The following is a 24,586-nucleotide window of genomic DNA, read 5'->3' as shown; positions in this document are numbered from 1 at the left end:
GCAGCTGCCCCAGCGGCCAAAGCCCAGACAATGCCAAGTGACGGCGTTGCCCAGCCTCACGCTGCCTGCACGGCTTCAGCCACTGCTCCCTTCTCACCATCAAGGGATCCTTGCCCAGCAGTATGAGGCCTCGGATTGCCAAGTAACGCCTGGCCATGTGCTCGCTCTGCAGGTTCTGTGCCAGGATCTCCAGAACGCTGTCGCTGCATTCGCTCAAGTCCAGGCACTTGAGGACCTGAAAGACACAGGGCAGTGACAGGTGAGCCAGCCGGCAGGAGCCCAGAAGCGCACAGGGCCGGGCCCAGGCAGCAGCACAGGGCACGGGCACTGTCCTGGCAGCTGTGGCTGCGAGAGGCCAGAGGGCTGGGAGGCAGCTCAGCCAGGCAGCGCTGGCCTTGAGGCTCACCTCCACGAGGAATGCCAGGGCAGGGAAATCCCAGTATGGCATCTCTTTGCCGAGCAGGGCGAGCAGGTAAAATGCAGCCGTGGAACAAAAGTGGATGGCTAAACGACGAATTTCTCTGAAGAGGGGAAAAAGGAAACAAGAGCCTGAGCTAGTGAGGCAAACCTCTCCCAGGCGTGACTCATCCAGTTCTCATCTTTCCCCAGCACCCTTCCAAGCAAGGGGACATGGGCTGTGGAGAGTTTTGTCGCAGAGTGGCTTAAGGAAAGGGGACACAGCTTATTCAATTTGGTAAAGAAGTCTTAGCTAGAGCAGAGGCCTCTTCATGGCTAGAGTGTCCTTGTGGATAAGAAGAATACAGAAGCTGCTGTGCTTGCTAACCACAAAAATGTAACTAAAAGGCTAGATTAGACGAGGCTGACATGTAGCTGAATAGCCAATCCTGAGCTCAGCTTTTGCAATATGTATGAGACTCATTAGACACTGTATTTAAGTTGCTGAATTAATCAATAAATTGAACCTGTGATGAACCATCTGGTGTCCTGGTCTCCTTCCTTCAATAAATGGTGACCCCAAACGTTGACCCCCTTGTCTCACACTAAAAGAAAAAGGGGGAGGACGCGCCATGGTTGAGGAAGTTGGAGTTGGGTCCTGTTTGCATCTGGGACGGTGCCGGAATTTTGAAGCACCCTTGGGGTTCACATCGGTGACTCAAGCCATACGTGCTGCCGGAGCCTGGAAAGCTGCAAAGAGCACGCTCACGAATAGGTATGGATAGGCAAGCAGCATATGATCTTTTCGCCGCGTATTTAGAAAGGCAAGGAGTAAAGGGGATAGATTTAAAAAAGGAGCTACCAGGGTTGTTAGCCTACAGCTATGCTAAGGGGGCTTTCCTTAATCCACATACGGTTTATGAACTCGCGGAATGGAGAAAATTTGGGGATATACTATGGGAAGCTGTGTTAGAAGATGATAAGACAGCAAAGAAATTGGGCAAGCTATGGCGAGTAGTACACAATACACTGCTTCAACATGTTTCTGAGCGTAAGGTGGCAGAAAGGGCAACAGGAGCTCATAAGAGAAATGTAGGGTATGGTCGTGAGGACGATCCTCTCGAACTTTCGGTAAACAAGGGGTTAATACTGATGGGTTCACAACAGTGTGGTATGGAGGATCTTGTTACAGGCGCGGGGGGGCTGTCTGCACCTCCTCTGTCGGAGGAGGAGGACAAGTTGGTGGATCGCGGGGAATGCAAGCAGAGCCCCCTGCCCCCCCCGTAGGGAACGCGAGCTGAGCCTGCCGCCCCCCCGTAGGGAACGTGAGCTAAGCCCGCCGCCCCCCCACAGGGAACGCAAGCTAAGCCCGCCACCCCCCGCAGAGAGAGCGAGCCGAGCCTGCTGCCTCCCCCACCCGAACGGCCTGCGCAGAAGTGCCAACAGTGCAAAGCTCTCAGAGAGTATGATCCTATCCCAGGGTCACTCAGTGACCTGTGGGGGGAGATGGCTAAACAGAGGAGAGAGGCTTGGGCTACTCTGGCAAAAGAGGCAATGCAAGTGGGGGATGATGAGGCAATGGAGGCCACTTCTGCTCTTGCCTGTCCGGTTACATACACGCCACAGTATGATGCTCAGGGGACCACACACAGAATCTGGCAGAGTATACTCCTTTAGACTGGAAGTTGTTATCTCAGTTGTGATCCACAGTTAGTCAGTTCGGTGTGAAAAGCGAACCTGTTAGGCAGATGCTGGATTATCTCTTTAATACGCAAATTTTGTGCCTGAATGATTTGAGGGGAATAGTGCGGTTAATATTTACTCAGCATCAGAAGTTGTTGTTTAATGCACATTGGCAAGCCTTGGCTAATGAGTTGGTTGCGACACAGTGAGCTCAGGGGGACCCACTGCATGGAGTGACAGTGGATGAGCTCATGGGCTTAGGGGTATATTTGCACACGGAGGCACAGTTGATATCAGGAGCGGATAAGCTTGTAGAAGCCATGCGGTTAGTACGTGCTGCAATAGACAGGGTTAAAGAGCCAGGAGGGCTGTCGGCGTACATGGGCATAAAACAAGGTAGAGAGGAATTGTTTGGGGGTTTTATTGACAAAGGAGCTGCGGCTATAGACCGGGCGGGAGTTGCAGAATACATGAAGGGGGCGCTATTGAAGCAGTGTGCCTTACAGACTGGCCATCCGGCCACGCAAAGGGTGCTAGCCACTCAGGGGGCAAATTGGACCATTGAGGAAGTGCTAGAGCGAATGGCATTACAGTCAACAGCCTCACAAGCATTCTTAGTGGATGCCTTAAAGGAATTAGGATTAGGGCTGCAAAAGCAAGCAGAATCCACTCAAAATCAAGTGTTAGCTGCTCTTGCTCCTCTCCGAAACGGCTCAATGGCAGTCATGCAGGGAGGCTTGAGAACATACCCCAAATGTTACCAATGCGGCAATGGGGGACACACGCGCCGAGAATGTAGAGCGGCCGGTGTGTGGTGCCAAAGCTGCCAATCCAGCTCCCACAACACTACGGCTTGCCGGCGCTGATCGGGAAACGGTCGGCGGAGCGCGTTCAGTGGCGGCGCCCAGACACGAGTTGCCGCCGTGACATCAGTGCCACCTCCTGTCTGCAGCCAGCAACAGCAGGGAGCCTCGGCTTGGACATAGCAGCCGCAGTAGACGTCACTTTAATGACGAACCGGCCTGAAAGGATACCAACTGGAGTAAACGGTCCTCTCATGCTACAAGGACAAAAATGTGGAGCATTATTATTAGGACGTTCCTCGACATCCATGCTGGGACTGTTTGTATTGCCTGGGGTCATAGATGCGGACTATACCGGAGAAATACAAATCATTACACCCCTTATCCCCCAGTTAAAATAACAAAAGGTCAACGCGTTGCACAATTGGTACCGCTACCGCAGATGACATCGGGTATTCCATCCCTTACTGGACAGAAGCATGATGGAAAGGGTTTTGGCTCTACCGGTGTTACACTCCTGACTGTAGATCTACAAGAGAGGCAAAAACAAAGAGTTGAGATTACCCATGGATATCAGAGCATAATCCTTTATAGATTATTGGATACGGGAGCAGACACCAGCATTATATCGCCAGAAGCATGGCCACAGCATTGGCCCCTGCTCCCATCAATTAATATGCTCACAGGAGTAGGAGGACTTACTTTGGCAAGCAAAACACCGCCTCTGTCAGTGCACATTGATGGGCAACAAGTGTCCATTGTGTTCTCAGTTGTTCAGTTGCCCCCTACAGTCTCTTGCCTGATAGGCAGGGATGTTTTAACACAGCTGGGGGTGGTATTGACCAATCACGACCCTTTGGGGTAATTTCCATTGCTGGGACTTTCCCCATTCCACTCACCTGGAAAACAGATACACTGGTGATGGTTAAGCAATGGCCGTTGAAAAGGGAGAGTCCTATGCATGCCCATGAATTGGTGAAGGAACAATACGAGCAAGGACATTTACGACTCTCAACGAGTCCGTGGAGCACGCCCATTTTTGTGATCAAGAAGAAGTCAGGGAAATACCGCCTGGTACACGATCTGTGAGCTGTGAATGACCAGATGGAACCGATGGGGGCCTTGCAGCCTGGTCTTCCGAATCCAGCCATGATCCCACAAGATTGGCCACTTCTAATCATTGAAAGGATTGTTTTTTCACTATTGGGCTGCATCCCGATGATACGAAGAGGTTTGCCTTTACCCTACCAGTAATAAATTGTGGGGAACCAGACAAAAGGTTTGAATGGACGACATTGCCGCAGGGGATGCAGAACTCCCCCACATTGTGCCAGCTTTATGTTGACGCTGCATTACAGCCATTACGTCAGCAGTGGCCAGCTACCATAATATATCATTACATGGATGACATCTTGTTTGTGCAGCAGCAGCCATTTTCCTATTTACAGGTTGACAGCATCAGAGACACTCTTGCAGCATCTTCACTTGTTATTGCCACAGAGAAAATTCAGACCACGAAACCATGGAAGTATTTGGGATGGATTCTAATGGACCAAACAGTGGTACCCCAAAAATTAGAACTGCGCTTGGACATTAAGACTTTACATGATGCTCAAAAGTTGCTAGGAGACTTACAGTGGCTTAAACCCATTGTGGGAATACCAAATCGCTTGTTGGAAACCCTGCGACCCTTGTTAAAGGGCACTGACCCCACTAGCCCTGTGTGCCTCATGAAGGAACACCATCTTGCCTTGCAGAAAATCAGTAATTTTGTACAACAAGGATATGTGTCTCGTTGACAACTAGATTGCCCTATTGACCTCACCGTTTGGAATAGCCCTTGTCACCTGCTTGGCCCTGTCTCCCAATACGAGAACAAAACGGGGGAGATACGGGTATTGGAATGGCTGTCACCACCATTACAACATAAAAGAAAATATTTTCAAAAATTGAACAATTGGCTGCGTTGATTAAAAAAGGCCGTCTCAGAATTAGAAGTGGACGGTCGAGAACCTGCCACCATTAGGTTACCCATGGAAAAAGAGACGCTGGACTGGTACCTGGTTAATTCAATGGACTTACAGGAAGCATTATTGACATCATCTGCAAAGGTGGAGACAAGCAAGTTAGTGCCCAGGGTCCTGCAATGGATGGCAGAATGGGACTGGATCACTCAGCTGCTGAGAAGAGAGCGCCCCATAGAAGGAGCCACCACAGACTTCACAGACGCAGGGAAGAAATCGAGACGTGCTGCTGTCACTTGGCAAGAAAAAGGACAATGGAAGCATCAACTTCTTACAGCAGACCCTGCAGACAGCCTACAAACCTTAGGATTGTTAGAAGTAGTATGGGCAATGTCTAACATGCATGAGCCCTTGAATGTGGTCACAGACTTTATGCATGTCTCTGGAGTAGCCAGGCGTATAGAAGGAGCAGCAATTAAGGAAGTGAATAACAAACAGCTGTATGAGTTACTGGTTCAATTAAGGAAAGCTCTCCGGGATAGAAGTGCAGCATATTCTATAATCCATATGAGGAGTCATAAGTGGTCTGAAGGTCTGGGGGAAGGGAATGAGCGTGCAGAGAAGCTGGTTACCTTACCCATTGATAACTCTTGTCCTGTTGATAAGCATACATTGGCAAGAGAAGCCCATAGTAGATATCATCAAAATGTGAAAGGGTTGGTGAGGAACTTTGATCTGGGCTTATCAGAAGCCAAGGCCATTGTCAGGGCATGTCCAATATGCAGTTATCATAATGGGGGAATAGGTCTGGGCTGCGGAGTTAATCCTCGAGGTTTAGAAATGAATGAGAAATGGTAAATGGATGTCACGCATGTAGCTAGGTTTGGCAGGCTTAAGTATGTGCATGTTACGATAGATGCATATAGCCATTATATATGGGCTACAGCTCAGGGAGGAGAGAAAGCGATACATGTGATCAGGCATTTATTGAGTTGCTTTGCTGTTATGGGAGTCCCACAAGGTATCAAAACGGATAATGGTCCGGCTTACACAAGTGCTAGAGTCCGAAAGTTTTTGGACCAATGGTCTGTCAAGCATGTGACAGGTATTCCGCATTCCCCCACAGGACAGGCGATAGTAGAAAGAGCAAATGGTACCCTCAAACAATATATTGACAAACACCAGGATTTAAAGGACCCACAAGCATGCCTGGCTAAGGTTTTGTATGTGATCAATCATTTATGTATTTTTGGGGAGGACAATGCCCCCCCTGCAGTTTAACATCACCCGAGATCAGGTCAGGAAACTATTAAGGAAACAGAGATCTGGGTGAAGAACCCAAGCACAGGGATATGGGAAAAACTCACAAAAGTGCTATATTGGGGTCGGGGATATCCTTGTGTTTCCTCACCAACAGGGCCTTTGTGGGTGTCTGCCAAGTGGACTAAACCTGTCTTTAATGCAGCATCTGGTGAACAACCTTAAGGAGGGGGACAAGGAGCGCCTGAAGAAGAAGCTGCTACTGATTTTACAACCCTTATTGCTGCAGCTGAAGGGACACTCGAAAGCAGTGGACAGAGCAGTGACACGCCACTACCGGATGGCCAGGGAGCTGATTGACAATGTTGAAGCACTATCGACCTTCCACATAAAAGGACCAGCAAGGGAGCGCTGCCTTGAGTGTCATAGCCACTGTTGTGCTGCGTGGGTAGCTCTGTATTGTGGGGGTTGTGGTAAAACCTTTTGGTTAGAACAGTCCGGGATCTGGGGTTTATGGTGTAACACCTGCAAGCATGACTACGCATGGAGGGAAGACTGGCAAAGGGAACTAAGGAGACAGACGGGACTAGGTACGGCTCTAGCTTTAAATCTTTATGAGTCTCCCGAGCAGAAAATCTTGGCCTATTACCAGTGGGAGGTACAGTGTATTGTGAAAAGAGTTAAAGCTCAAAGTAAGTCATACATAGCTTCTGCTAGGTGTAGAAAATTGGTGCCTTTAACACAGCATTCGGTTGTAGGACCCATCAGAGGAGATCCCGATCAGGCATTGGACTCCTGCATCGAGGCCCTACAGATGCAGGAGATTGCAAGAGTTAGGATCGATGAGGTTAAAGACAGATAAGAAAAGGAAAGCGAGAAAGAAAACAGAAAAATAAGGCTTATTTTTGTTATACTGCTCAGTGCTGTGACGGATTGGGCAGTAGGAGTAACACGCTTTAATCAGCCAAGAGATAACATATGGATAACGCTTGCTAATCAAACTAACCAATCATCGCTTTGTCTTAGCCTTGGAGGGGTTACTAACCCATTTTGAACATGCTTGGTGGGGCTTCCAGTGTGATCTCCTTGGGAATTTTGTAGTCTGATTGATAACCAAACTCTATGCATGCAGAATATGACAAACATTATGTTACCCACACAACAAGGGTACACTACAAGACAAAGTGACGGTTACCGCCAATGCTTAATAATCTTATCACTTAATACTACTTTGTACTCTCCTCCAGAGGAGTTGGATATCTTCAGAAGTGCAAACGCCAGTATGACTAACACCTCAAATGGTGGATGGTTCAGTTTCGATCCCTTAGATCCCCAGAATTTAAATCAGCATAGAGGAACATGGGCTACCCTAGATTCATCCCTGAATTTGGGTACAGTGTCTCAGCAGCTTTATAGCCAATGTAATGGCACTAACATCACGGCACTGATGAAATTACCCACAGGGATATTTTTAATTTGTGGAGACAGAGCTTGGAATGGTATACCAGCCAGGCCACAGGGTCGACCTTGCTATTTGGGAAAATTGTCATTGTTTCACCCCAATGTGTCTTTATTAATGCAATTGAGTCAAAATTCAAGCAGGAAGAGACGCAGCCTGCATGACTTAGACTGCAGCCAGATAGGAGACCCGCAGTTTTGGAGTGAGTTAAAGCAAGTGATAGTTTCAACTATCTTGCCAGGAGGAGCTGCAAATAAAGCTATGAACTTAGCAAAGCAATTGGGATGCTGGGCCAAGGATGAGCTAAACAAGATGTCACAAATTTTAGATATGCTAACCGCAGATGTGCAAAGTGTTAATCATGCTGTTTTGCAAAATAGAGCCACTATAGATTTTTTGCTTTTAGCACAAGGTCATGGATGTGAAGAGTTTGAGGGAATGTGTTGCATGAATTTGTCCAATCACTCTGTATCTATTCATGCAAAGATAAAAGAATTATAGCAGGGACTTCACAATCTTAAAGAAGAAGAGGGTTTAGGAATCAACAAATGGCTTAAAAGCTTAGGACTTGGACTGTGGCTGAGAAACTTTGTGACATATGCTATAGGGATACTGGGTGTGATTTTGATGCTTTTGCTTATTTTGCCTTGTATCTTTAATTGTATTCAAAACATGGTCAGCCAAATGATAGAAAGAACCTGGCAGACTAACCTCCTTGCCCAAGAACAAAACGGGGGAAGTGTGGAGAGTTTTGTCAAAGAGTGGTTTGAGGAGAGGGGACACAGCCGAATCAATTTGGTAAAGATGTCCTAACTAGGGCAGAGGCCCTTTTTGCAGGCAGGGTGTCTGGTGGGAATTTAGCCGACTAGAGAATGGAAAAGTACAAGGCCGTGGCTAATTCCAAGTCCTGCACCTGCAAGATAACGTGTCCTTGGGCCTAGCTGAGTATGATAATGAGTGGACAGAGAGACGTAAGAAATAGAGAACGTAGGCCCAAAGGAATGAGGAAGAGTTGATGGTATAGTTTACCCAATAGATCGCTTGGCTTACAGAATATTCATAAGCTTGATGCCGAATTTTGCCCCAAAAGGCCAGAATAACTGCTTAAGAGACTCAGCCTAAGTCAGATAAGCAGGAGGTATTTTATTGCGACTCGTCGGAGAAATCACAAAGTGGATTTCTGAGTTTCCCCTAACAAAGCAAGCCTTTTATACAGTTTTGAATATAGGATTACATCAGATCATATACATAATCATATCTTTTCATGAATATTCATAGGGGGCGTGGTGTAGGCGGAGTGTGGGCGGGGACACCTCTTTTGAGGATCATCTTGGTGGTCGTTCTGGTTGCCTTCATCATGGGCTGGGGTCTCCTGATGAGTCTTCTTCCTTAAACTTTTGAACTCCTTTCCTAATTTGGTCAATTCCCGGTGTACTTGGCTTGGTCTCTATGGCTTGGCAAAGTCCTTAGGGTCAGTTTGACATTGTTGGCTCTGAACATGCTTAGCCCATCAGTTCTCCTATCCCTATCTCTTTCCTGTCATTGTGTTCCATGTTTTAGCTGATTAATTGCTCTATGTGTTTCCTAATACTATGCCTTCTTCAAATGCCTCACATTCTATGTTTTAACTCATTATTTCTTGAAGACTATCTGTTTTGGGGCTTCATTCTCCCCTTTTTCTTATAACTTACGAATTCTTTTGTCAAGTTCTGATCCTATAGGGCGCTGATACGCTCGTACTATAGCCTAAACTATTTGGGTCTTTTTCATTATGACTCTTAGTTTCTACTACATACAAATATTTGTGAGAGTTAATAGTAACAGAACTACTATTACTATTAGCATTGGGTGCACCAGGTAGTTGAAGACCTGTGTAGCTGTTGGGGAGTATCTTGTAAAGATATCTCACCAATGATGCTGGCCCACTTGTTCTACTTCGGTCAGGACATTCTTTATCTTTTCTGAATTATGCTCTACCTGCCATACTATTTGTTTAGTCGTTTGATTTACTTTTTGCACCAATTCTTTTACTTTGGGATGTGCGAGCATTGCTTTAAGAATCTTGACGTCCATCCCTTTTTGTAATTTTGGTATCTCTTGATATAGGTTGAAATCTGCGTTAATTAGCTGTTGGGTAGTTATTGGGACAGTGTAGTGAAAATCACAACTTACGATCTTGGTAAAGTTACATACACAGAAGTTAGTATTGTTAGTCTCTTCTTGGCAATTATCTATAGTGACGTTGTCACAAGCTGTCTTTACGCAAGCACACCCATTTCTTATATAGTAAACTTGTGATTGTGTTCTATCATGCGGAAGCATTTCTAAGGTACATACACTATTTTCAGCATCTAAGCATAAATCTTCGGCTTCTACCACAGCATTTTTGCAAACATAGCCTAATTGTCCTCTAGGAATACATGCTTCTGTGCTAACCGATTGCCACCTATTTTTGGTGTAATCATAACTGGCTCAGACGTTATGGTCTATTGGCCTGACAATGACATCTTGATGTATTGTCTCTAGAGTAAGGATGGGAAAGATAGCTCTTTCTTCTGCTGCACTAATGGTGAGGACATAAGCTTCAATGTGTTCTTGTTAAGGCTCATAAGTGAAGTTCACTAATTGCCACCAAGCCTGATGGTCCTTCTCAAATTGTGTAGTATGATTGTCCTTTAATATTGTTTCCCTTATTTCTTGAGGTAATATACTTGACGTTCTTTCTCTCATTATTCTTGCTGCTACTGATTGTACCTATTGTTGCGTCTCAGAGCATTGGATAGAGAGTGCAATGTCTCTGCTAAGTTCTCTTGTGTAGTCAGCGAGCTTTACAAAATCTTCTGCAGTATGGTTTGCTACCATGGTTAGTAATTTCACTACTAGCGATTGTGTTTCCGCTAATGTAAGCATGGATGAACTGAGGGGCATCTTAAGCTTTCTTAAGTTCGACATGACGGTACTTAATTTGTTTACTAATACCTCTTGATCTATTGTGTTTACTATACTAAATTTGGTGCCAATCCACTCACTTAGATCTCTTTTTGCTCTTCTGTGATGAGACCTTGTCGCTAGCCATGCATTCCATCTCTTAAGGCTTTGCTGTATAAATGGTCGGCAATCTTTTTGCAAGTACGTAATATCGGTGTGAATGTTCATCTGCACCTTTTTTAGGGAATAAGTGGGGTCTAGCAATAATTTTAATTCGTTAGATTTTCTTATCACCTGAGGCCCTATAAAGGTTAGGTTATGTACTGCTTTACATTCTACTGGTCGAGTGGTTTCTTGGGGCAAGTCTAAATTTGGATACAATGAAATCACGTCTCTCGGTAATTCTACTTTATACATGGCAACACGCCTAGGGAAGTTAAAACCCTGTTCGAGCGTTTTCAACTCTCTTTCACATGTGAACGTCATCGACTGATCTAATCTAAATGCCATCTCACACTGTACTTTCCCTCCCTCAGGACTACTAGATGCTACAATCTTTCTCGCAGGGTAGAGAAGGGGGTGAGGGTTATAGGTTATGTTTTGAGGATGTAGCTCCCTAAGTGAATCTTCTCTATAAATCACTGAGTTTTGGGGTTGTGATCTAGGTGGATCTTCTCTGAAGTCACTCCACTGACATGAAATTGGGCCCTTTTGCTGGATCTAGGCAGTGGGCCTGCCCATTCTCACGGGACTAAAGGTAATTAGGTTATGTTCAGAGGCTGGCATCGAGGGTTCAATTGTTAGCACTAGCCGCCTTGTTTTCTTTTCTTCTACTGGGTCAAGCTCTCGACACTCAATTTGGATTTGGTCTCTCTCGTATGCTACCATGGGGGACTGATGCCATACTTCATTCGCGTATGGCTGATTGTTACGTAAGGCATAAACTTCGAAATGGGGTCTTCTCAATCTCAACTCTGGGTGGATACACTGGTGTGCATGAGACCATGGGTCTATTGGGGAAGAGTCTTGGGGAAGAGCTATACTTATCGAGAGTCCAATGATCAGAGTTGTGAAGGTTTGAGGTGGAGTCAGGATCATGACGTCTGCTCTTCTTGTTTGTTCTCTTCTTCTTGTTTGTTCTCCGGAGCTTTCTTGACCTGTGAATAATGGATCTACATAGGTCGCTCTTTGATCTGAACTGCGGTGAAGGTAGTCAGCAGCACTTGGAAAGGTCCCTCCCACTTCTCTTGTAGGGGTTTTCTTAAAATATTTTTAACATACACTCAATCACTGGGATTAAACGGATGCAATTTGCAATCAGGTTGTTTAGATGAATTCCCATTTGTTTCCCAATTCTGTATTTAATGGGTTTCAAAAAGTAAGCCTTTTCTGGTTGGCCTGTTGCTCCCACAACTTGTACAAATTCATCACTTTTAGGTACTAATTCTTGATTTAAAACTGAAAAAGTTGCTCCCGTATCAATCAAAAAGTCCAATTCCTTTTTACCTTCCCCTAGCTCTATTTTAACTAGTGGGTCTGCTAGGGTACGGCCCACCGGTCCCCTTCATTCACTATCCTGATGTGTGGTAGTAGTAGTGGCTATTAGCCTTTCCCTTAGTTGGGGGCATTCTCGCCTCCAGTGTCCCATCTGTGGGCAGTGCGCACATTGATTTGGCCCTATTCTAGTTGGGTGGGGTTGGAGCCTCCCTCCCCCTCCTACTGGGTTGCCTCTACCCCTTCCCCTGGTTCTAGGTTCCGAGTAACTTGTCTTCTGAGCTGCCACTGCCACAGCCACTACTCGAGCTATCCTCCTGTCTTCCTTTTTCTTCTCCTCAGCTTCTCTATTATTATATACTTTCCATGCTTCATTCATCAATGCCTCTAGTTTTTTATTTTCCGGATGCTCAAGCTTTTGTAATTTCTTCCTGATGTCTGGGTTACTCTGTCCCATCATTAATCATAACAGGTGTTGTTTTCCTTCTTCTGTTGCTGGGTCCAGGGGTGTGTATTGTCTCATGGCTGCCCTAAGTCTGTCCAAAAACTCTGATGGGGTCTCATCTTTTCCCTGCCTGATGTCATATAGCATCGACCAATTGATAGCCTTAGGGATCGCATTACGCAAGCCCATCGCTATCAGTTTTCTATACTGCACTAGCCGCCGATAGTGCTCTTCGTTGCCCGGGTCCCATTCTGGTTTACTGCTGGGGAAATTATCTTCTAGTCTCCCTGATAATACTTGAGCATGTCATTTTCCTGTCTCTAATACGAGTTCCTTTCTGTATCTGTCAATTTTGACAGCATCACCTCTATATCTTCTCAATCAATGTCTAAATTCTTTGCCATTAGTTCAAACCTCTTCGCTACTCCCTCTGGATTCCTCCTGAAGTTCCTTGCCTTATCCCTCCAATTGTTCAGGTCACTCGTGGAGAACGGCACTTTTATCTTAGTTCTTTCTCTTACCATTGGCATAAGTTGTCGGAGAGGAGCTATTGTATGGTTTCCTTCCTCTCTTTGCTTTGCTTCTCTCCGTGCTACAGATCTGGTATAATACGAGTGGCTGGTCCCCTCTCCGGGATCTTCTTCTTGCGCCTCAATGTCTCCCCTATTCTTTCTCTTCTCTTCTCTTTTCTCTTTCTCTTTTCTCGTTCTTTATCTTCTTCCTCTATTTCTGTTAACTCTTTTCTTACTACTCCCCTAGCGTGGTTTACACAATCTAACCGCCTCTCGCTCTGCATCAGTCGCCTTTCTTCCCGCATCTGCCAACGCCTATTCTGTTCCGGGCTACTGTCCTCTTCATTTTCTGTTCCTCTTCCATCCCTCTTATCTTCTATCTGAATTACTATATTCAGCTTCTGTGAGCTGTTCTCTGCCTCCCTTTCGCATGTCTCGCTGTCATTCTTCTCACTGTATTTCAACTTTGCCAGTGAGTTACTTTTGTCTCCAGTCTTTGGTGTGCTGGTTTCCATTCTACAGGAACTTGATTTCCTTAAACTTCCATTCTTAAGTGTGCTACTATCCCCACATGGGCTCAGTTCGGGCAGGCTGCGTGTCTCCCCTCGGCTCTCTGCTCCATGTGGACTGCCTTCTTCCCTCTCAACTTCTAGTCTGGGTGGGCTGTCAGCCTCCCTGTAGCTCCCCGACCCCTGTAGACTATCTGGTCTCTGCGGGCTGCTTTCTCTCTTGTCAATCCTTGATTTTAATGGGGTATCTTCTTCCCAACTGTTGTCTAGTCTCTGAGGGCTGTGCCCAAACCTGGATTTCCACTATCGTTCTAGTTCTTTTAATGGGCTAGGATCTCCTTGTTCCTCTTTTGGCCTGGGAAGAGGCCCTTCCCGCCCTGGGGTGAATGGATGGTATTCCCATAGGCTTATTTCGCTCTCTTTTCCACTATCCCTTCTTGTCAATTTAAGACATTGTTGCCCAATGCTACATGCATCACAGCAACATTCCTTAGGCTTTGAACCTTTCTTATCTTTTTCTAGGGCTAGTACTAGGGGGTCCTGAGGTGCTACGTTTACTCCGCACTCTTTTTGCCACTCTGGCTTATTTCTTAGGGTAAAGAACATGTCAGCGTACATCACTTCGTCTCATTTATTAAGTCGGCGGAGGAAGAGCATCAGTTGTAAAATAGTATTACAATTAGTTGTTTCCTCCGGTGGCCATTTCTCATTGTCATCTAACTTATACAACGGCCACCATTGTGTACAATATTTAAGGAGTGTCTTCTTACTTATGTTTCTCCCTGGAATCTCTCCCAAGTCCTTCTAGTGCTTTAAGATACATCCTAAGGGGGTTTTCATATTTACGTCCTTACTCTGTTGACCTCCCATGGCTATTCCCTGTGTCTGTTTAACTAGATCAGTCTCCTTCTCGCAAATACTGTATGCTAATTTACTTTAACACTTCACACACACAATTTTCAGTCGCTTTGTCCTTTTCTGACGTGGCTTCTCGCGAAGTTCAGGAAATGCGGAGCGGGACTCCCTCTCGCTTCGCAGCGATGCTGCGTCTCATTCACTCTCAGCCATACCCACACACCTTTATGAAATAATTCTTACCTTATGGTCTATATCAGAACAGATTGTTTTACCAGGTTTGGTCACGAGAGGTCGCCTACAGACCGTGAGATACCGGTTTGCCAGATTCATGCAATCGCAACCGTAGACAGTATAAAGATGTTTCTTGTAAGATTTTGCAACAGACACATAGAACAGACACAAGAAGATCACCAGCTGACAGACCTCTCAGAGAGCAATCTTAGTTCTTGACCCTTAATTCACAGTATTATAACATTAAACACAATGTTAAAAACAGTTTCCCACACAGTAAAAACAGACTAAAGATACCAAGATAAACAAATACTCCTTCCAGCAGGACTTTACCTGCGTTTTCTCTTTTTCTCTTTTTTTTTTTTTTTTTTTTTTTTTTTTTTGCCGGGACTCTAACTCAGTAGCAGGACTTTAACCTGCGTTTCTATTACCGGGACTCTAACCCAGTAGAAGGACTTTAACCTGCATTTCTATTACCGGGACTCTAACCCAGCTGGGATTCTTTACTGGGGCGTCCCCCAGCTTTCCCTTCGGGCAGTCACGTCTGACCCCCGTTTCCCAACAAAGCGCTTTATCCCAAAACCAATAAACAATTAAAATACCTCTTAATTGGAGCAGGAGATGCAGGGTACCCTTTGTCTACCAAAAGCACTGGTCCGGGGGGGGGGAGTCTCTTCTGACAAAAATTCGTCAAGGGCGCCAGAGGGTCCTGACCCTGGACTCGGCTCGGGAGGACCCCTCAAGGCTTGGATCTCTTGTCTGGTCCCAAGCTTATTACTTGCTGTATAAGTGTCTGATGCTTTCTTCAATAAAGAGGACGTGTTGATGACCATCTGGTGTCCTGGTCTCCCTCCTTTGACATCTTGCCAAGTGTTTTGGGAACAGATGAGAGGTGACCCTCATGAAACCGCTGCCATCCAGACTTGTCCTGGCAATATTCCTATGGGAACAATCCCTGGATATAAGGAAATTTGGAGGTGAAACTCCAATTCTGGCCATACGTGCCTGGAGCAGAATGTCAGATCTTTTCCATAGGAAGGAAAGCATGAAGCACCACTGTTTCAATAGTGGATGAGACCCTCAACATGCCAAGGTCAGCCTGACCTCTTCGGAGGTCAAACCAGCCAGACCTGTACTGTATTCCTTTGTTTTTATGGGGCCCTGAAGTGTCACAATGGTGCCTTGGTTCTGTGGGGCTCCACACTGCCACAATGGCTCCTTGATTACAAGAAGACCTGAAATGTCACAATGGACCCCTTGTTCGATGGGATCCCACAGTGTCACAGTGGCTCCCAAGTTTCACAATGATCCCACTGATTCCAAGAGGCCTTGCAGTGTCACAATGTTCTCCATGGTTCCCCAGGCCCCACAATGTCACAGGACTCCTCTGTTCCATGAGCTCTGCAATGTCACAATGGACCTTTAGACCCTGGAGGTTTGCAGTTGCACAATGGTCTCATTTTGGCTCCACAGTCTCACAATGGTTCATTGATAACAGGAGGACCTGCAATGTCACAACAGACCTTTGGCTTCATGCAGCCCTACAGTGTCACAAAGGCCTCTTGGTTTCACCAGGCCCCATAGTATGAAAATAGTCCTCTTGGTTCTGTGGTGACCCCCAGGGTCACAGTGGTCTCACTGGTTCCATGAGGCCTCACAGTGTCATAATGCTTTGCTTATTCCATGGATCCTCATAGTGTCACAATGCTTTGCTTATTCCATGGATCCTCATAGTGTCACAATGATCTCCATGATTCCATGAGTCCCCTCAGTGTAACAATGATCTTCTTGACTCCATGGTGCCCCACAGTGTCACAATGGCCCCTTGGTTCCATGAGGCTGTGAAGTGTCACAATGGCCTCTCCATGATTACATAGGGACTTGCAATGTCACAATGGACCTTTGGCTCCATGGGGTCTTGCTGGATCACAATGATCCCTACATTCCATGGAGCCACACAGTCAGCACGATCCCCTTGGTTCCATGAGGCCCAGCAATGTCACAGTGCTCTCCATGATTCCATGAGGGCCCACAGTGTCACAATGGTCCCTTGGTCTCACAGAACCCCACAGTGTCACAATGGTCCCTTGGTTCCATGGGCCCTGTGCTGCTGCATTCCCCCCTCCCTTTCTCAGGCCAGCCTGCCAGCTCAGAAATGCTCCTTGGGCCTCGGCCTTGGCCAACAGCCCCTGGGCTCAGCTCCTCTGCAGCTCATCACAAACACTGTCTGTTCCAGGCACTGCTGCTGCCCAACCAGCTCCTGGTTTCTGTAGGAGCAGCCCTAGGAACTGTTTTTGTTCCCTCAGTGGCACAACATCCCTGTTCTCACACTGCCAAAGAAAGCTGTTGGTGCCAAGTGCGGCCAGGATGAACCATTGCTGGGACTGAAGCCCCTCTCGTGGGGCCCTGCACACAACGCTCCAAAAGGAGCCCTTGGAGCTCTCCTGGGCCAGCGACTCCCTCTGAGTGGGACCTCTCCCAGCTGGGAACTCTCCTGTTTGCTGCACTCGGGGATCCCGAACATTGATGGAGCCTGGGCCGATCCCCCCACTCCTCCAGGCTCAACCCTTTGGCCTTTGCTGGGGAGATGCCAAAGGATCCACAGGGAGCATTGCCTGCCCTCAGGGGAATTTCTTACAGGTGTCTTGCACTGACTCTTTGTGTCTGTGTGTACATGGGAGTGCCTGTACTAAGGAAATGTGGCAGAAATGCTGCTCTCTGAGGTCTTGGAGTGCCTTGGATAGCTGAGTCAGTCAGGCCTGTAAGTGAGGTTACATCATGACAAATAAGTTATGAGGTTTTTTTTTTGCAAAGTTTACTATGTTGTAAGCTAAGTTGAATATTGTTTAATGTTATTCCACTAATAAATCCTTAAGTCATTGGTTGTAAGTGAGGTTAAATTCTGTTAAGTGCTGTTCTTTTCCTAAATTGTGGAGTTGAAGGTATCAGTTAAGGTTAAGGTATCAGTGAAGTCCTGTTAAGTTTGACCTTTGTCAAGCTTTTATTTCTTTATTCATTTTATCCTTGCCCTCACTGTCCTTGGGTCTCACACACACTGGGACAGTTCTCAGCTCATTTCTGGTTTGATTGCCTGGATTCTGTTTGGTTTTGTTGTTGCTTTGTTTCCTTGTTATGCCTGAAGTGTCCAGTCAGGAGAAGAGTGACTCTTGCCAAGGAACTTTGTGCTGCTGCACCTTAATATTAAATCTGGTTTTTGCTGCTCCCTTGCTGGGGATTTTTTCAGCGCTCTCAAGGCCTCGTTGGTAATAGGGTGAAGGAGCCCTGGCCCAGGCTCTGGCCCTGGGGGACACGGGGATGCTGCCAGGGGGTCCCTGTCCCCCTGTCCCACCCCCAGGGCCCCGGCCCCCCATCCCCGTGTCAGGCCCTGGGGTCGATCTCGTGGAACATCCTCTGGGGGAGGCTGCGGGGCTGGGGGCGGGGGGACCCGGGGGGACACGGGACCCTGCTGTGCACGAGCAGGGTTGGACTGCTCTGGGGGGAGCTGTGAGGGGGACCGGGGCAGAGTGACCTCCCCAGGGACCTCAGACAGCCCCTGTGATGTCACACTGCCCCTGTGATGTCACAGACCCTATGATGCCACACAGCTCTTTTGCAATGTCACACAGCCATCAGTGATGTCACAGCCCATTCTGGGTTGTCACATAGCCCCTGTGATCTCACACAGCTAACTATGAGATGTCACCCTATGATGTGCTACGTCTGCTTTGTGATGTCTCTGAAGTCTCTGTGATGTCACAACCTGCTCTATGATGTTACACAGCCACCCAGTGATGTCACAACCCACTCGCTGATGTCACAGAGCCACCCTCGATGATGGCAGAGACTGCTCTACTGCCTCACACTATGATGTCACAGACAGCTTTGTGATGTCACAAACCCCTCAGTGATGCCACGAGACCTTTTCTGTGCTGTCATACTGGCACTCTTTAATGTCACAGCACATACTTTGAACCTCACAGCCAGCTCTATGATGTCATCCAGCCATGCCATGGTGCCACAGCCTGCTCTGTGATGTCACAGAATCCCCTCTATGATGCTGTAGCTGCTCAGTGACTTCCACAACAAACTCTCTAATGTCATAGACCAATCTGTTGACTTCAAAATTGCTTCCTAGAGCACTATATTCTAATAATTGATAAAGATCCTGAACTGTGGAGTAAATAACTCAGGTTAAAATCTTTCTGTCCGATCAGGATCAGAATCAATCAGAGATGTATTTATACAAATATATCTGGTATTCCATCATTAATCCTGTGGGACAAATTGGAGTAAAGTTCAATTCCACCTCTCCAATCCTTTACACATTAACCTTTGACAAATTCTAGGGCTGGGATTGGATCCAGCAGTTCCCAGTCTCCTCTCTTAGAAGGAATTTTAGTAGTCTAGGAGCCATGCAAGGGTTTGAGGATCCATGGTGGCTGTTGGGTGTACTTTCTGCACCTCATGTATCAGGAGGAGTTTCTCCAATAAGGGAATAAAGCTTTTTGCTGAAGCTCCCACTGTGCCCATGACAGGAACCCCTGTGAGTGTCTGGGACATCCCGGCTCTTTGCCAGCCTGGGGACTCCTGGGATGTCACCGTGGAGCCCCCGTGAGTGCCTCTGACAGATCGGTGCCTTTGCAGCCCAAGGTGCCCTGGGATGTCACCATGGAATGGCTGTGACTGCCTCTGACCACAGGGCTCTTTACCATCCTCAGAAAGCCCTAGGAGGTCTCCATGGAGCCCCTGTCTGTGCCTGGGACATTCCAGCTCTGGAACAGCCTGGAGACTCTTGGAATGTCCCCACGGAACACCTCTGAGGGCCTGTGACAAATCTGATCCTTAGCAGGTAACCATCACCAGTCCCCTGTTGCTATGGTCAGTTTCCATGGCAACCATCACCAGGCCCCTGTTGCTATGGTCAGTTTCCATGGCAACATCACCAGGCCCTGTTGCTATGGTCAGTCCCTTGGCAGCTCCATGGAGACCCCATGCCGGGGATGGTTGCCATGGACACCAGCTCAGGCCTGCAGCCACAGCCCGTTACCATGGCAACCATTTGCAGTCCCATCCTCAGGCTCATGGGATCCCAGAACCACAGAATTGGCTGAGCTGGGAGGGACCCATCAGGATCCTCCAGTCCAACTGCTGGCCCTGCACAGGACACCCCAACAATGCCAGCCTGGGCCTGGCAGCGCTGTCCAAATGCTGCTGCAGCTCAGAGAGCCCTGGAGCTGGGACCCTTCCCTGGGGAGCCTGGGCAGGGCCCCAGCAGCCTCTGGCCAAAAACCTTTTCCTGACATCCAACCTGAGCCTGCCCCGACTCAGCTGCAGCCGTTCCCTCCACTCCTGTCCCTGGGCACCAGAGGGAAGAGGTTCCCACAGCCCCAGCCAGAGACCCGCTCCCAAGGCTGTTGCCATGGCCACCAGGGCTGGGACCAGCTGGGATGCTCGGTTTCCAGGCGCCGGGGTTCAGGAATGGGATTTCCCAATTTCCTGCCCCCGCTAAAACCGCGCTGCCCTCGCTGCCCTCCCGTCTCCCATGGAAAGCACAAAAGGCAAAGATCCCAGGCTGGGATAAGAACAATTTATTGGGAACAACAATGAGATAAGGAACAAACAGAAACTGAAATGATAACAGAAGGGATAAATGAAACAGTTTACTGGGAAAACTAATACATCAACAACAGGCTCTTCCTGGCCACAATTTCCCCTGTCTGGAAAGGATACCCTTCTCCTCAGGGAGAGAGAGAGAGTCCCTTTCCTGCCCCTGGCAATGTTGTGATGTGCGAGTGAATGTAATGACACGGCCATGGCCAGACCCTCATGTTCTTCCGTCCCACATCATGTCTTTGGCAAGGGCAGGAAAAGGGACAGGTGTCTTTCCATCATAGACCACAGGGAAACTGGTTCACCAGGGTTCTTCCCAATGTGGGTTCTCCCATGGGGGATGAACCTGGAGTGGTGCATGAAGCTGTTCCTGCAATTTTGGCATTTGCAGGGCTTCCCTTACTGGTGGCTCCGTTGGTGTCTGGTCAAGTGAGAGCTACTGGTGAAGCTTTTCTCACACTGGGGACACTCGTAGGGCCTCTCCCCTGTGTGGATGCGTCGGTGGGTGATGAGGGTGGAGTTGTGCTTGAAACCCTTCCCACAGTCGGGGCAGTGGAAGGGCCTCTCATCCGTGTGAATCCGGTCATGCAGGAGGAGATGGGAGCTTGTCTGAAACCTCTTCCCACATGTGGCGCACTGGTAGGGCCTCTCCCCAGTGTGGATGCGCCGGTGCTTGATGAGGTTGGAGTTGTGCTCGAAGCCCTTCCCGCACTCAGGGCAGAGGAAGGGCCTCTCCTCGGTGTGAATCCGCTAGTGCTGGAGGAGATTGGAGCTGCTCTGAAACCTCTTCTGACACTGGGGACACTCGTAGGGCCTCTCTCCAGTGTGGAGACGTTGGTGGGTCACAAGGTTGGATCTGTAGCTGAAGCCCTTCCCACACTCCCCACACTCGTAGGGCCATTCCCCAGTGTGGATCATCTGGTGGTTGATCAGGTGGGAGCTCCACCTAAATTTCTTCCCACACTGCAAGCACTTGTGGGGCTTCTCCCCATCATGAAGCTTTTTATGGACCACCAGCTCTGAACTCTGGCTGAAGGTCTGCCCACCTTCCTCGCTCAGGGTGGCTCTTTCTTCTTCAGAGCACCCTGGGCTGGGTTTGGAGCCCCTCCTCATGGGGGATTCCTGAGGTTTTTCTTCCCTGTTGGATTCCTGTGTGCTAGAATCACTCAAAACAGTCTCTTTCACGAGGTTCTGCCATGCAGATTTTTCCTCCGTGGTCTCCATCCTCAGTTCCTTCCCTGGGGAAGGAAGGACAAGGAGAGGATGGGATTTGGCTCCATGCCAGAGGGAAGGAGATCCCTCCAGTACATCCCCAGCAGGACAGGGCTGGCAGCAGAATTGTCCTGCAGCCGGGAACTGTGCTGGGCTGGGAGATGGAGCAGGAGAGAGGGGGAAATAGGAACTGACTTCCTCCTCACCTATCTGGGTGTCCCGGGGCTCCTTCCTCTTCTTCACAGCCTCCTTCTCCATCCAATCAAGGTTTGGGAATGGGAAATCCTGGTTTGGGAAGAAAACAAATGGTTCGCACATTGTCTTTTGTACTGGTTTGAAGGCAAACCTGGGGAGGGTCTTAACCAGAATGACAATTTAAAAGAAAACTAAGATCAAGGCAATGATATAGAAACACTGCCTTAAACTGACAGAGTCAGGATATAACCTGACACCCCGTTGGTCAGGGTGGTGGCAGCTGTCCCAATAAATGGTGGCTGCAGTCCTGTTGGAGAGATGAAGGTGATTCTGTCGAAGCAGTGATCGTGCAGAAGGGTCTGGTCTTCCTTTGGAGGTCCAGTGGTGGTTATGGAGCTCTTGTCCTCTGGCAATCTAGTAGGCAAGCTGCTCCTGGTGTGGCAAGTCTCAGCTTATATCCAGGTAGAAATGCTTGGATCCTCCCCCTGGGCGGAGCATCCCACAATGGGATGATGGAATTTTATCAGTCCTGCAGTGACACTCAATGGCCCATTCACAGAAGATATCTCCCCTGGAGGGCATTATCAGGGCTGAGTCATGGAAGAGATAAAGAACACTGCCCCACCTGTTTATAGCAGTTGCTGAAGGTGGGGATTGAAAACATGCATTTGGTTACATCTTGCATGGCAACCTGAAACAGTGGGGTAATCCCTGCTCAGGGCGTGAACACCACCCCCCTTACCCAAACTGGCTCAGCTGTAAAACCCCCACCCTGGGAAGGGCACACACACACAGGGGACAATGTCACACTTACCCTGCCCCAGGAGAGGGCTCTTTTTCCTGTCATTCCCTTCCTGTCCCCCTTTTTCTATCCCATTTACTGTTCAATAAAATTCATTTTGGGTTTGGTCTCATTGTCACCTTAATTGGGGCAGAGGAATCTAACACTTTTCTTAACCAGACTCACCAGACTGTGAAATTATTTTGCACAGTGAGTTTAGGCACTGTTCTCTGACCCCAAGTGCCTTTGACAACAGCATGGTTCCCTCCTCTGAGGAGGTTGTGATTCTCTCTGGAGGAGCTCTTTGAAACTGGGCTGCAGCTTCCTCTGAGTGACTTATGGGAGAACTGATGAGGTAAATTGCCTTTGTGGGCCTGGAGTGTAAAGAAAATATTTTGTTGTCCTTCTATTACAGCGACCTAAAGAAGGTCTTCAGGGTGAGAGAAGTGGACGAGAATCTTGGTTCATGATCAGAAGGCTGGATTTATTGATATATGATATATAATACATTATAACTATACTAAAAGGAATAAAGAGAAAAGTTGCAGAGGCTTGCTAAGCTAAGAATAGAAAGAAAAGAATTAATAACAAAGTTCTGTGTCCAGCAGAAAGCAAGGACCAACTCTCCCGTGAGTGGTCAGCAAATCCAAACACTCACAGAAGACCAATCACAGATGCTCCTGTTACATTCCACATCAGCAGATAATTATTGTTTACATTTTTCTTCTGGGGCCTCAGCTTCCCAGAAAGGACAAATCCTAAAACAGAGGATTTTATGAAAAAATGTCTGTGACATCCTTCCTTGAAATGTTTTTTAAAATCACAGGAGGAAAGGGAGCAAATGATACCAGCGAGACTGACAAGGTTCATTCACCCCATGATGAGGAACATAACGCTGCTAAAAGTCCTACAAGAAGCTCAGCTCAAGTAGCTAAATTCCCAAATAACTCCTGAATTCCCATGCTTGAGTGCTTTGCGAAATGTGAGAATCATTTTTCTCTTCATCCCTGACGCCTTTGTGACAGCTACAAAGAGTTTCCTTTCCTTTTTATGATATCTGTATTGGGCTGAATTCACACTTTTATCAGAATGTGCTAGCAGCTGAGCTGGAGCTGTGCAGGAACCAGTGGAACTTGGAATTGTCAAAAATTGCTTGTACAGTCAGTTTATTAATGTTTGGGATTTGTTTGCATTTTCATCACACCTGACTTGTGGGAAAATCAAATATTCATCAAAGTGATTTATGCAGAGTTAAGTTTGATGTCTGCGAAATTATTTTGTCCACTGCCCAGGGGATGCTCGAGGGGTCTCTGTGCCTCTCGCCCTGGGGGATGCTTGGCAGGGGTTTGGGGGGCTTGTCCCTGTCCCTGTCACCCAAGGCCATTCCCCAGGGGGTCTCCATCATTTTCATCCAGGGAATGCCTGGGGGGTCTCCCTCCCTCTCATACCCTGTGCCAGGGGATGTTTGGGGCAGTCTCTGTCCCTCTCAGCCCCGGGGATGCTCGGGGGGTCTCCATCCCTCTGGCCTCAGGCAATGCCTGTGCAGGGCTGGGGACCAGGGGCTCTGTGTCCCTCTGACCGCTGAGGGTGCTTGGGGCTGGGGGGCTCTCCGACCTTCTCACACCTGGGGAGGCCAGGGGGGTCTCTGTCCCTCTCAGCCCTGCTGTGACCCCACCCAAACATCATCGGGGTCAGAGGGACAGAGACACATCCAAAGCCCCAGAAGGGCTGAACCTGGGATTTGGTTTGGGGCTGAGGATTTAGGAAGGGGCTGGAATTGGGGCTGGGTTGGAGTTGGGGCTGAGATTTAGATTAGAGCTGGGATTGGGGTTAAGGCTAGACATGGGATTGGCTTTAGGGCTGGAGTTGGGATTGGGTCTGGGGCTAGACAAGTCTGGCACTGGGATGTGATTAAATACAGAACTGTGAGTGTGTCTAAACATGGAGTGAGATTGAGACCAGGATCAGGGTCAGGTTTGGGACTGAGCTCACCCAGAGCGGGACAGGGAGAATGTTACGGTGGGAAGGTTTGGGGAAAATCCTTGTTTGGGGAAAAACAAGCTGTGAATGCCTTGGGTTGGGGATTCTTCCCACCCATGTCCATTTCTAGAAGTCACCTGATGTCCAAAAATCAAGAGTGAATCAAAAAACCCACCAGGAGTTTCCCATTTCCAGTCTCACCCCTCTTGGGTTATGGTTGGTCCCCCATCTCAGGGCTGGTGGGGATCCCATGGATCCTAGGGATC

At 47.9% G+C, this 24,586-nt stretch overlaps 1 protein-coding gene across 1 annotated transcript; it reads right to left on the bottom strand.

Moving 5' to 3' along the window:
• Positions 1–20,418: 20,418 nt before the first annotated feature.
• On the bottom strand, positions 20,419–21,331 carry LOC134413813 (zinc finger protein 22-like). The gene has a single exon (XM_063147859.1). The coding sequence runs from the start codon at positions 21,263–21,265 to the stop codon at positions 20,903–20,905; it is 363 nt and encodes a 120-aa protein (XP_063003929.1). The 5' UTR covers positions 21,266–21,331; the 3' UTR covers positions 20,419–20,902.
• Between the last annotated feature and the right edge of the window lie 3,255 nt (positions 21,332–24,586).

The sequence above is a fragment of the Melospiza melodia genome, unplaced genomic scaffold, assembly GCF_035770615.1.
Source record: "Melospiza melodia melodia isolate bMelMel2 unplaced genomic scaffold, bMelMel2.pri scaffold_51, whole genome shotgun sequence".
Lineage (NCBI taxonomy): Eukaryota > Metazoa > Chordata > Aves > Passeriformes > Passerellidae > Melospiza > Melospiza melodia.
The sequence above is the reverse complement of the archived record's forward strand: the minus strand, read 5'-3'. Positions and strand labels throughout refer to the sequence as shown.